The sequence below is a fragment of the Macrosteles quadrilineatus genome, unplaced genomic scaffold (assembly GCF_028750875.1).
Source record: "Macrosteles quadrilineatus isolate MER2022 unplaced genomic scaffold, UCM_ALF_1.0 Scaffold_1__1_contigs__length_201487025, whole genome shotgun sequence".
Taxonomy (NCBI): Eukaryota; Metazoa; Arthropoda; class Insecta; order Hemiptera; family Cicadellidae; genus Macrosteles; species Macrosteles quadrilineatus.
In genome coordinates this window covers 179,252,273-179,266,226 of record NW_026542594.1, presented here as the reverse complement: position 1 = coordinate 179,266,226, position 13,954 = coordinate 179,252,273, and the positions used below count along the sequence as shown (strand labels likewise).

At 36.0% G+C, this 13,954-nt stretch overlaps 2 protein-coding genes across 2 annotated transcripts in view; one reads left to right on the top strand and one right to left on the bottom strand.

Annotated features, from left to right (window-relative positions):
* Window positions 1-4,225: 4,225 nt before the first annotated feature.
* LOC128990786 (peroxiredoxin-2-like) lies at window positions 4,226-10,649 on the bottom strand. Its single transcript, XM_054413370.1, has 5 exons — window positions 10,196-10,649; window positions 9,015-9,132; window positions 8,356-8,595; window positions 6,166-6,331; window positions 4,226-4,502 (listed from the first exon to the last, which is right to left on the bottom strand). The coding sequence occupies exons 1-5, from the start codon at window positions 10,368-10,370 to the stop codon at window positions 4,434-4,436; spliced, it is 768 nt and encodes a 255-aa protein (XP_054269345.1). The 5' UTR covers window positions 10,371-10,649; the 3' UTR covers window positions 4,226-4,433.
* Window positions 10,650-12,579: 1,930 nt separating this feature from the next.
* LOC128990779 (regulator of telomere elongation helicase 1 homolog) overlaps window positions 12,580-13,954 on the top strand; it is a 30,596-nt gene continuing 29,221 nt past the window's right edge. The window contains exon 1 of the mRNA XM_054413359.1: window positions 12,580-12,898. Coding sequence (XP_054269334.1) covers window positions 12,797-12,898 — 102 coding nt within the window. The 5' untranslated portion in view covers window positions 12,580-12,796. The remainder of the gene's footprint in view (window positions 12,899-13,954) is intronic.

Sequence of the window (13,954 nt, the reverse complement as noted above, 5' to 3'; positions counted from 1 at the left end):
TAAACATGTAACAAACAGGTCATTTCACAGTAGTGTAGCAAAGATTGACTTTTATTTACTGAAGAAAAATTGTAAAAAGCTAAGTCCTAAAGTAGTAAGAGTTCAAGTGTTTTCTTTGGTTTCAAAATAAAAAAACACATAGTGATTAATGATAGAACAGTTTTAATTATTTTTTTTTAGTACACAATTATATTATCCTGCTGACGGTTTCAATTAAAAATACATGTTTACAATTAAATTAAAAATTCAACACATTATTTTACATGTAACATTCATGAAAGTTTTTATTCTTACTTGCTCACAAAGTAATTTTTTTTCATTTTCTATACATGAACTAATGCAGTAGAGCTAGATAAAATATTTAGTTGAAGAAAAATAGATACTTGCGTATATAATAAATATATCACATTGAGAAATATGTATAAGGAATGTAATTTTTTTACTACCTACAGACTTAATTCCACTTAAACACGCAATACAAACAAAAATTACTCATTTACTTACCACCATCATAAGCTTATGTAAAATTAACACTTAATCATAAAAAACTATTATGTAACAAACACCAAATGAATTTAATAATACGTAGTGTGCAAATTTCCCAGGTGAAATTGTTATTACATTATGGAAGTAAGGTAATTTACCATGTAAGAGGATAACCTAAAAAAAGTCAATTAAAAAATATAAATTCCTTTGGTATCAGGTACAGATTTGTGTCATACATTGGTCATACCATAGACAAATACAAATGTAGAATAAATATAGACCGTCAGCTGTGCTGCGGTTAGCATAAGTTCTGGCGTCTACCGCTAGGTTTGCCGTGTAGTTACGGTCGGGGTCGGCGCACACCGCTGCAGCGTCTGCTGGTCACATACGGCTCCTGCACTACCCGCCTGCAGCGGTGTGCGCCGTAACTACACGGTACCCCTAGCGCTGGGCGCCGCAACCTTCCTTTGACAGTCTATATTTATTCTATTTGTCTATGGTCATATAAACTATAATCAGTAAAAAAATATATCACATGGACAAACTAAAATGTGGTATAAAGTGATTTAGTTTTATCTAATAAACTGTCTCATTCAATATACAGGGTTAGTAAAAAGTGTGGAGACCCCCCGTTATTTTTTTTAAGGGCCATACTAGAAAAACTGAACTCGGTACACCTTTATGACATGCTATGAAGTACTTTTTGGGCATAACCGTCACTTGGTGTACATCCCCAAAATGGGGGATTTTTGGGGAAACTCAAAAATTTCAAATACAAAGACCCATCGAGTCACCCCTCATTTTGAAGGTCCTGGTAAAAGAAACCCAACAACGTAAACTAGAGGTCTTTATCTCAACCCAGTAAAAAATGGCAGCCAATTGAAATTCTCAGAAGTTGAATTTAACTTACAGCTTTCCAAGTCTGGAGACCCCCTGTAAATTTTGTAGCGGCTCACACTAGGAAAACTAAACTCTACACAACTTTTTGGCATGTTATGAAGTACTTTTTAAGCCTAATAGCCACTTGCTTACCAAACCCAAAATGGGGGATTTTGGGGAAAACTCAAAAGTTTTAAATGATAAGCCCCATCGAGTGACCCCTCATTTTGAAGGTCCTGGTAATAGAAAACTAACAACGCAAACTAGAGGTTTCTATCTCAATCCAGTAAAAAATGAAGCTAATTAAAATCCTTAGAAATCAGAAATAACTCGCAATTTTATATTCAATTGGCTGCCATATTTTACTGTGTTAAGATAGAGACCAATAGTTTGCGTTGTTAGTTTTCTTTTATTATGACCTTCAAAATGAGGGGTCACTCGATGGGGCTTATCGATTAAAATTTTTGAGTTTCCCCCAAAATCCCCGTTTTTGGGTTTGGGAACTTATGATAATTTCAATTAGCTGCCATTTTGTTCTGAACTGAGATAGAGACCTCTAGTTTGTGTTGTTGGTTTTCTTTTACCAGTACCTTCAAAATGAGGGGTCACATGATGGGTCTTTGTATTTGAAATTTTTTAGTTTCCCCCAAAATCCCCCATTTTGGGGATGAACACCAAGTGGCGGTTATGCCCAAAAAGTACTTCATAACATGCCATAATGTTGTGCCGAGTTTAGTTTTTCTAGTATGGGCCGTTAAAAAAATAACAGGGGGTCTCCACACTTTTTACTAACCCTGTATAACACTCCAAGTTTCTTGCTATTATAAGAAAAACATGTTAATTCACACTATATAATTTTTATAGTAGCTGGGTTGAGAGTACCCAACTGCCATCGATCATAGGACGTTTAATGAAGGTCTAAATAACAATGCTACAATGGCCATCTCCAGGATTGATAAAAAGTAAAATATTCTATACACAATTTTTAAAATATATAAATTGAAAGCACAATCTGAATATTAATACTGGCATAACAGAAAGTTGTTATCACTTTTTTACTGTTAAAATCTGTAACAAAAGTGCTAATATTCATTGGCAAACGTAAATGTTTGACGATAAAAAAAATTCAGCTTTTTAAGAATAAAAATATGTATTTTGGGCTTTCAACAATAATTATTTAATTTTTATATTTTTCATAAAAAATCATTTAATATAAAAGAAACAGAAAGAATAGCATTAGTATCATTTTTCCTTGTTTTTAGCGAATTTCCCTATAGGGAAGTAGCTATTACCGTAGGTGGCATGGTAAGACCTAAGCCCGGGAGCGATTTACTTTTTCATTTTGATGTCCCCAGAGGCCAAAAACACCATTCGTTCAAATTTTTATATATATATATATATATATAGATTTATATATATATATATGTGTCCGTGAACGCGATAACTTGAGTAATTTTTGTCCGATTTTGATGAAATTTGTTTTAAAGGTGTAAAGCGGGATAAACTTGAATGAGTTCGCGAACCAGCATGATCGGACCATGGGAACAGAGCTTTACAGGGGGTTTAATGGGGTAAAAATTGGGTTTTCTCACTTTTGACCCTCAAAACACAAAGTTTCCCAATTTCTCTTTATACCTTTTTAAAGAGCTTAAAAAAACAAATAATTTAGTATATAAAAGTATTTTTGTACGGTTATTGGTAATGGAGAAAATTTAAAAAATTGTAAATTTAAAATTCCCATGTTATTCTTATGGAGAATATTGTAAAATGTTGTAGTTTGGTTGTTTATGGATATATTTTGATCAAACTTACTTATTTTGTACTAAGCTATTAATATTTTACTAAAAAACACACTTTATTAGTTTCCTTGTAGCAGCAAACTTAGGTACTCGACCTATAATGTTATTTAAATATATTTAATTGAAAATCAATTCAGACAAATGGAAATTCGCTTAGTTGTCAGGTTTGCTGCGACGGGGGTAATATTATTACAAGTACACTGTTGATAATTAATTGTGTGGTACATATTCGTATTTTGCAAATAAATAAATCCAAATACTGCTTTTAATTTTAAAAAGAAAATGAATTTATTGTTAAATGGTAGGCCTACATAAAATATAGTGGTGTAAAAATAAATAAACAAACTCATGAACGTTGAGCATTGTTACTTAATAATATTGCCAAACGGCTAAATCATTATCCAAAATAAACTTATCACACACTTTTTAAAAAGTTCTTCATGAAAGTTGAAGTAAAGATAAAATCACAGAAATGGGTAAATATATTGTGACAACTTTTTCAAGCTATTTTGAAATATTTAAGGTCAGTTACCTTTTACTTTGGATTACTAGGCCTATAGTATTATTACTATGATTAAAATGATCAACTTAGTAATTCTTAGTTTCTATAAGGTCGCCAATTAAATCCTCAGAAAATTCGGTAGCTTTTTGATGGTTAGAAACTAGATCCAGCTATCCTTGATCATTGGGCTTTTCGGTAGCGAACGTGTTAAACAGTAAAATTAAACAAATCTTTAAAGAGGGCCCCTGCCAGTCTTTCTCGTATCCCCCCCCTACTAAAAGTCTGTACTAGCTATACTACTGCTCCCTACCTTCAAAATTAGAGCACAGAGGAAAATTTGTAGGCAAAGAATAAAAAGATAATATTAATTATTTAAGACTAAAACCAATTTAAGTAAAAGAAAATAAAAAAAATAATTGTGAATAAGATGTGAGCTTATAGCCTAGTGTGAACTTTATACTTTTCTAAAGTTCAGTTAAAATATATAGGTTAACATCTCATCTCATTTGAAAGTGAAAAATATTAAATCATTATGCTATGTTTGATTTAGTAAACACTTAAAAACAATGCAAAGAGGATTTTATTTTCTATTAAAAACATTTTAAATCAATAATAAAGTCTATAATTTTATGTAATCAATAGAAAATAAATTGTAGATAAAACCATCTAAAACCCTGTTTTGAGTCTTGTAGTAAACCTAAAAATCAGTCTTATAATTGCTAACACTGTGATGAATGGTGATGTTTAAGTTTGCAGCCACAAAATATTTACAAATCAGTGTTGGATTTTGCTTGCTTTTTGAAAAACTCCTTTTTCTTTTCGGGATCAGGAATTATCTGAAAAAAACATTATTTGTTTTAGACACAAAACATATCTCTAACAAATTATTTAAAACGTTAGTTAAATAACATACTTTGTTCGATGTGCTTTGCTTGGGGGGGGGGGGGGGGGCACACACAATGGATTTTGTAATTGGGAATAGTATAACACAATTTGCTAATATCTATTGTTATTTTCTAGATTGATCGAAATAATTTCACTTAATTTTTTTGTTATTCAAGCCAACCTGTTTTTATGTCAAAATAAAAGCTACATCGGTCGCTGATGGATTAAAATTGTAAAAGGACCATGTAAATACAGTATACACTCTCCTATAACCGATCCTGAATCCTGAACTCGCTGCTCTGATTTATCACCTCTGGCCAGGCAAAAATATCGGTCAGTTTATCTGCCCTGACTATTCAAAACTGGTTGTTTTGATACCTGTTCCTTCTAATCTATAAACTTCCGTTTAATCCTTAAAAATAATATTTAAAGTTGAGCCCAAGTCTAGTTTTTTTGTAAAACACACTGCAACCTCACTTAAGGAAATGAAAAATAGACAAAAATCAAAGTTATTTCAAAATTGAGATTCAAAACCAACCATGTACATAAGAAATTGTAAATATTTCTATTTCAATGAAAAGTGTGAGTATTTATTGATACAGTAACAATAATCAACGCAGTTAAATTTCAACTGTGTCTGCGCATGTTTTTTTCTAAAAAAAAAAAATTGTACTTCACAGGAGAGACTGTCTTTCTAAAGCCTCGCGTGCATTGGGTCGGGACGGCACGGACGGACGGTCGGTACGGGATTAAAAAAAAATATTTAACATTGATTTGCATATGGGTGCACGCACTGGGTCGTCACGGTCGGTACCGCTCCTTCCGCCGTCTGCCAAAAGTCCGAAGGAATGATTTCTAGGACATCCCGACGTCCCGTACCGATGACTCACCGCCGTCTGCAATGTCAAATCATGTGTTATATTTGTGTTATATAAGTCCCAATCGAAATGAGAATGCTATTGAACGGTACGACATACCAGTAGCAAGAAACCTGAAAATAACAAATTAGCATTAAATCAACCCATATTTGATTACCGGGTACTAAAAGTACTTAACCCTCCAGTAAATTTGTGACTGCATTTGGTGACGCCGGTCTGTGAGACCGACTTTTACATTTTAAATTTTTTACGTATATTAGCCACCACCATTAGACTAACAACAATCTCTTCTTCACTTAACATAGCGTTCTCTTCACTACACATGCATCACAAAAGCTATGAGGAGACTGTTGTGGTAACTACCAAAACTGCCGAACGTCCGTACTGTACCGACCGATCCAGTGCGCGCAGCCCCACTAAAAAAGAGCGGAACGTCCGTACCGTCCATCCGTGCCGTCCCGACCCAGTGCGCGCGAGGCTTAAGGTAAAGTTAATTATTGGTACAGGTACCATACAACCCCCTCACATATTTTGTCACTTTACAGTATATTTCATGAGAACAAAACTAAACTAAACGTTGATATAGGCCTAGTGCAAGTGTTTTTTTATTCATACAATATCTAAATAAATTTACTTCTAACATAATTCTATAGTCTCCCATCTTAACCAAACTTTAAGGTTATCCAACCTGGCCCCGGTAAGGAGAGTGTGTACTGTTTAACAGTTGTCAACTCACCGTGTCCTGGCCCGGCCGCCAACCCGCTGGGCACACTTCCCCGTGCATGTCCGTGTACTGGAAGGCCTGCACCAAGCGTAAGGTCTCGTCTACACTGCGGCCTACAGGCAGGTCGTTCATGGTGATTTGCCGAAGAATCCCCTTGGTGTCAATAATGAACAACCCTCTGTAAACAAATGCTATCATTAACACATTTGGAGTTCTAAGAATTAAATTCAATAGCCCAGGTGATCAAGTATGTGTCAAGGTAGTTTGTCTTTTATTTAAAACTAGCTGTTCCCGCGGGCTTTGCCCCGTTTTACTTCATAAGTGAGCTCGTTCGCATGGCTCAATCACATCCTGGTTGAAGTTCGTTCGCATGGCTCAATCACATCCTGATTGAAGTTCGTTCGCTACGCTCACTCATCCCTTTAGGTTGGAGCTCGTTCACTGCGCTCACTTGCCTTCAGGTTGAAGTTTGTTCGCTACGCTCACTTACCTTTTGGTTGCAATTTAGCTGTTGTGACAAATAAAAAAAAAAAAATAGTGCTGCACCCTGTTGGTAATCCTTGTAACTTTAATGCTATTGAACATCATAGAACAGAACCAACTTGTTTAATTGAAACAGCTGTTAAGATTCATTAATTCCATTTAAATATGAGTACTCATAAGGTTAACATGGGAAACTCCAGAGCCACTGGGGCGGAGCCCGAGAATCCGATCAGAATAAAAACAACTTAGTTTTCCTATTTAATGCCTAAAGAATCAGTGTACCAAATTTCAGCCTCTTAGGTAAATGGGAAGTGGGTGAATTAGTGATGAGTGAGTGAGTCAGTTAGTCAGTGAGGGCTTTGCCTTTTATATATATAGATAATAATGGAAACCATAACTACAAACACGACTAAATACGTATTTTGTAGATTATTGTACGAGTAAATGGCGCTGCCCATTGATGAATATATAAATAATAAGGTCTAGCATTGACCTAGTCCTTAGTAATACAGTAAGAGCCAGTAATCCAGCATTAGATGGTCCGGCTTTTTCAAAGATCCTGTACCAGTCTAAAGGACCTACATTGTAAGTTATATGCGGTTTTAAACCTAATTTGCGTGTCTGGTCGACTCCGGAGGGATGGACAGAGTTGGGAGTTGGGAGAGTTGGGAAGTAGAGACGGTTGCACATCTTGCACTCAACTGAATTTTGAGGTATTTTATTTATATGTAATTGTTTAATTTTGAACAATAATTAATGTCACCACTAAAATTTGAGGAAGCAAAATAAAATACCAAATAATGGCCCGCCGTACCAAATATTTATTGGTATTTACGCTGATTTTGCAATAATGGCTGTATTAAGAACACATTTAGAAATCCACATGTCATATCCCTGAATCTGTCTTGACAACATTATGTCATTTCATGTAATGGTCAAGACAGATGTTTATTGTTTATAATTACACTTTTACATCCAGTACCCAGTACGGTATATAATTTCCCAAAGTACCCATGAACTTTTGAGAAAACTAAAAGTCACACCCTCATAAACCATATAGGCCTACTTCAAATGTTCGTCATGACAAGAAACCTTACGCAAAACTATCCATTATTTCATAAATTGCCCTTTAAGGTCCTAATTCCTTTCTAAAGGGAACTTTCCATGTAGCCTACCTAATGTTAAAAATACCTCAGCTGTACTTATTTGTTTGTTATTCTTTCAATTTATTACCTTTAAAATCAGGTGTATTACCTTTAAAATTTGTTTGTATTACTGTATTATGTTTTGTTTATTTCAGCTCAACGTAACCAATCAGCAGTTTTATTAATATTTGAAGTCAAACGTGGTGAAGCCCGTGGGTAACGGCTAGTTCTTCTAGTTAGTTGTTCACTACAAATTATAATACAAGGCAGTTCACTTCTTAGTTAGTTAATAAAAATAGTTTACATCTTATCCAGTATGTGATTTTAACAGTACCAATAATACCAGGCTACTAGTTTGAGTCACAACACCACAATTTTTTAATAATCCAACACTATCAAAGTCCCCAACAAGGCGCTTCACTGAGCGTCTACTGTACCTCCAGATGATGCCAGGAAGAACAAAAACTAAACAGAGAGGAGTTTTTTTAATCACTACATACTCCTCACTATATCCACTGGAGGATTTGAAAGTAGTTTCCTACTCTCAAACAAAAACGAACAAAAAGAGATTTACCTAAGTGTGTGTCCCAAGTCTTCAAGGTAGACTCCGTAGTCTTTGCTGATTCTGTGAGTGAGGTCGGACAACAGTGGTATCTTGAGAGGGCCAAGCCCTCCTTCTTTGCGAGGAGTGTTCATCCACGCAAGGTGGGTGAAATGAGAGTCAACCGAGCACCCAACCACCTCAGTGTTGATCTTGTGGAACTCCTTGATGCGATCGTTGAAAGCCAGAATTTCCGTTGGACAAACAAACGTACTGAAATATAAATGATAGATGTAAAATATCTACTGTGGTCAAATAAATTTATTTTAACAGAAAGAGTAATCTAAGATTAATAATTACAGTAGAAGAGATTTTAAAACCAATTTTTAGACAATGTTATTCTCATTTTAAAACTCAAAAAAATAGCTTAATAAGAAATTGTCTTTCACTTTACATTTCTAGGTAGCCTACTTCATAGTTCATGTCAGTTGGAAAAGAAACTAACCAATGTAACCTACTGCTTACTTAGAAAGTTAATTCCACAGATTCTTAAAAATGGATTGAACACCAGGGACTTTTTGCATGCAGAAACCTTTGCATCATACCGGTATGTAAAGATTCAGAATGTTGTTTGTTAGGCCTAGTTCCTAAGTAGTAAATAACACCTCAACAGCAATGTTTACGGTACTCACAAGTCCAATGGATAGAAGAAGAAAACCAAATATTTTCCAAGAAAATCTGAGAGTTTTAAAGCTTTGAGCTCCCCGTTAACAACAGCAGTTCCCTCCCAAGCAGGAGCTGGTTTTGAGACTGAAATAAAAATCCATCTATTAGTATACAACAGAACATTAAATTAAACTGTGATTATTAGATTTTGTGAGATAGGTAAATGCTATCAGGTAAGTTATTCAATTTCAAGTTTATGAATACGTTTACTGAGCATCAACTAGGCTAAACCATGTCAGACTATTGTGCCGGTCCTACTTCATTTCAGTTGCATCTGTTTAGCACCCCTGGTGGACAGCTCCAGCTTACACTTGTGCACGGCTTTAGTGTGAGCATAGCTCTTGCCGCATTAAAGGGTTGCCTTGTTGAGGCTATTCACCTGTGAACATGTTAACTTAAACAATCACCTGCTTCAAATATATAAACAAAATTAAGTTAGGGCTTCTCAAAAATTCTATGTAAAGTCATTCCCTGTAGGCCTAAGTTACTTACATACTTACTTGCCTACCCCATAAGTTATTGGTGTGAACCTGGCAATAACTCCAGCAATAAGTAGTGCGCGCGCCCGATAAAATCTATTGCTGGCCGTTTTGCGGGAATATATGGCCGCGTACCATTACCGACAATGCCGTCAGATAGAGGAAACTTTAACAGACACGTCAGTATCAATATCATGTACCTGGGGGGTAAGTTAGGGGGAGTAAAGTTAGCAATAAGTCAATAAAATCTATTGCTGGCCGTTTAGCGGAAAAATATGGCCGTGTAACTTATTACCGATAATGTCAGCAGATAGAGGACACTTTAAAAGACACGACAGTATCAATATCATGTACCTGGGGGTAAGTTTGGGGGGGTAAAGTCAGCAATAAGAAGTGCTCGCGCCAGAAAAAAATCTATTGCTGGCCCCGTACCATATTACCGATAATATCACCAGATACAGGACACTTTTGCGGACACGACAGTATCAATATCATGAACCTGGGGGGTGAGTTAAATTAGAGGGGGTAAAGTCAGCAATAAGTCCATTAAATCGATTGCTGGCCTTTTGCGGAAAAATACCCAAAATCCATAGTTAAAACCCTAATTAATCCATAAGTTTAAGTTAAGCTACCGTATATTTAATGATTCATTTTACAAAATTACTCACTGACTGCTTTAGTAAACTGAAGTTTATGTTCAACACTGTTTCCCACTCCATGGGGATAAATATTTCCACCAGCGCCAGCATAGGAGTAACAGCTTTCTTCCTCTAGACACTCAATGCAAGTGACAAACAATAATGCTATACTGTAAATATTTAATAGTACGCTAGGCTTCTGCATCTTTAGATTGACCTTGTCACTTTTTATAAAAAAAAAACTAACTCTTATTAGTCCTAAGCTTAATGCAGTAATAAATATCACACACGCTTTTCTGTACCGGCGAAAATTAATTGTAAACCTGCATTGTAAGTTAACTCCTAAAATAATTTATAGCCTACTATACAAAACAATATTGTAGACAAAACAAAGGCAATTTTTGAATTAAGAACTCTCGATAAGTTATTACAGACTATTGATGAACATGAAATTAGTTTTGTAGTGTACGGATTTTTGGATTAGATAAACTACTGTCCTCTCAAGAAGAAGAAGCGAAGCAACACAATACACAAATCACTGACACTGACAACGTAAACGTAAACAAAGCAAGATGACACAGAAAAAAGGGAACAGGGTAAGAAGAAAACGGCAAATCAAAATTCAGCACGTAATGGTAAAACCGTGGCCGTAGTAAAACGAAGTGACTATTCGCACTTCAAAATGACGTCACAGCCCATTCCCGTTCCAGTCAGTATTGCCATAGACTAACCAACACAAGTAGACTTCTCATCCCATTGTAAATTTTGAAGCACGTTTTTCGTGTCTAGTTCATGTAAGAGACACAAAGGCGCTAGTGTCGATGAAACTTTGTTTCCGTTATTTTAGGGTTTATTTCTTGATTTTTGCTTTACTGTTTGGTTATATAACTAGGGGACAAGTTATTGTTTATGATTAGATCGTATTATTTGGTTAAACGAGGTTTAAAATGGCTGTAATAACGGGAAACAAATTGTAAACAAAACACGACCTCTACAGAAAACCGTACAGAACTAACAATAAAATTGTCTTCAGCTGTTCCATAAGGATGGGAAATCTACTAAGGGAGTATGTTTTATCTATGGTATTGCAAAATAGTGTAAGGAAACAGCTAATTTTTTCTAGAAGCCATTTGAATTTTTTTTTAAGAGGTTGGTGGCCTCCTCTGATAACCTTACATTTGCCCGTCTACATAGACTAAATGGCCCGTGCGTGGATCGTATCACTCGAATACAGCAAAGCAAGGTATGAGCATGGGTATGAGCCGATACAGAATTGATAAAATGGTGGTTAAGGGTTGAACTGTACTGATATAGTATATTACGTTACTAGTCCTGAAAATAAGTGTTTACCGGACGAGTGTGGTCGTTCCCGTGCGAGACAAAGTCGAGTACGGGATTACCATACGAGTCCGGTACACACATTTTGGACGAGTTACGTACGACAGTTTACGCCATACTACTTATTTCGTACAAATCCTTATATATTTCCACCAACTAAATGAATACAAATCACTACACTAGTCATAACCTCTGAGAAAGGTTATGTTTTTGTTTATAACCAATAATTACCACGCAAATACAGTATAATCAGCTGATTGGTGTCCGGTAAAACTCATTGCAGAACAGTAGCACGCAATTAAACCCCATTTGAATAAGCTGGCGGCAAACAGCTGTTTTCTGGACTAAATCCTTGCGTGGGAAGTTCGTCAAAATAATGTAGTGTGGCGTAAAAATGTTTACGGAAGTGAACAGAATCCGAACCCACGATCAATCAATCACCTGTTGGTGACGCTGACTGAGCCACTGACTCACAATTAACAACATTTTATTATTTTTCATCAAACTACTAAAACACTTGTTTACCTCTACCTCAGAAAAATAAATATCATCCCAGCTAGTAGTTTTTACTAGATCAAAATCAACCACATGTTTCTTGGACTTTCGCTGACACTACCATAGATTGAGATAAAACATGACACTACTTTTTATAGTGTATGTCGATAATCTGGGACCCCACGCACACACCAACTGGAGGGAGCACTGCCATGGCAGAAGTCTGTCAAAAGCGTGTCGCTGATTTTGTTAGGTTGGTATAGCAGCGAGTTTTCTTATCATAGCAATAACATGGCTTCTATAACTAGGTTGGTATAGCAGTGAGTTTTTTTATCCAATAACATGGCTTCTTTATAACTCACACCTCACGCAAACATGGCGGCTGGCGACACGCATCTTTGACATTCAGTGCTACCTCCAGTTAGAATTATAGCTCAGTCAGTGCACACACCACACCAGTCACATTTTCTCATTCTGCACCTTTTTTTGTGTGGCGAAGCGGGCGAAGGCGGGAACACGCATCTCAGATGTTTAGTTTAGTTCAGAATTCAGATCACATTCACAATGTTCGTTCATGTAGGTTAGGTTAGGATCGGCGTATTTTGGGGTTAGGCCCTAGTGATTTAGTCAAATTTGTCAATATTAATATTATCCATTTAAAAATTTACAACTTCCAACTCGCCCAAAACGCACTTCCTTCCTTAATGTTATTTAATGATCTTTCCTTATTAGATAATGTAAACTTTCTAGTTTCTTAGAGTATTACATTAGCCTAAGTAAGTAAGTAGGCTAATCGAAATGACTGAAATAACATTGAGGGATGTGCCTGTTAACTTCCCATTTCAACCTTACAAACTTCAGGAAGATTTCATGTCAAAAGTTATAGAATGTCTTCAAAAGGTGAGTTCGTCTGGAGTATTAGCCTACATTAAGAGGTTGGACAAATTCAAATCAGGATGTAGGCCTACAATCCGTTAACACACAATCAGATCTCAAGAGTTCAATATCTTTACTTATAACAGTTAGTGGTAACTTACAACATAGTTCTATAGTTGTGCACATTTTATTGAGATTGTGCTTGTGCAACCACTGGGCGTAGCCAGGGATGGATGGGCTGCGCTAGTAAGGAAGACACATGTCAATGTCTACCAATAGCAGTGCCACAATACGGCATTTCGCTAGTCCCCTTTATCTAGTTCTGGCGGATCTAAAACAGTCTCAAGGGAGGGGGGCGAACCTGGTGGCCGAAAAAATTGTGTAAACTAAGTCGGCTGCACTTTACTTGACGTCCTACACTCATTCGAATGAAAATATCGATCGATATATCGATTAATCGATTGCTTCATTCGATATATCGTTTGGTTAGTTAGGTAAGGTTAACCTAACCTAACTAACCAAACGATATATCGAATGAAAGAATCGAATGAAAATATTGAATCGAAAAAACCAATCGAATGAGTGTAGGACGTCAAGTAAAGTGCAGCCAACTAAGTCTCCCAAATGGCAGTTTTATACCATTTATTTGTCCAAAGTTAGTGTGAGTGTGACAAATTATTTTAAGTAATTTGTATGCACTACTGTATTACATACAGTAAAAATATATATAGCCTAGGCCCAAGGGGGCATACATATATATATGTATGCCCAAGGGGGGGGTGGGCGGTCGCCCCCTTACCTTAGCCCCCCCTCTGGATCCGCCACAGATCTAGTTCCACTTTTCAATAAAATAAGCCTAGGCTACAACATGAAAGAGGCCTTGGCTAAAACTTATTGGCTTCTCTTCATAGCCCATACGTTTAGATAAACACACATAGCTGTAGGCCTATAACATAATGAGTTTTTATTGAGTGAACCTTCTTTCAGGACTGATCATGAGAACGATTGTGTCAGTTTGAGATACGGAAAGTAAATTAAAGATAGCCTACGTCTTATAACACTTAAAACATATATATTTAT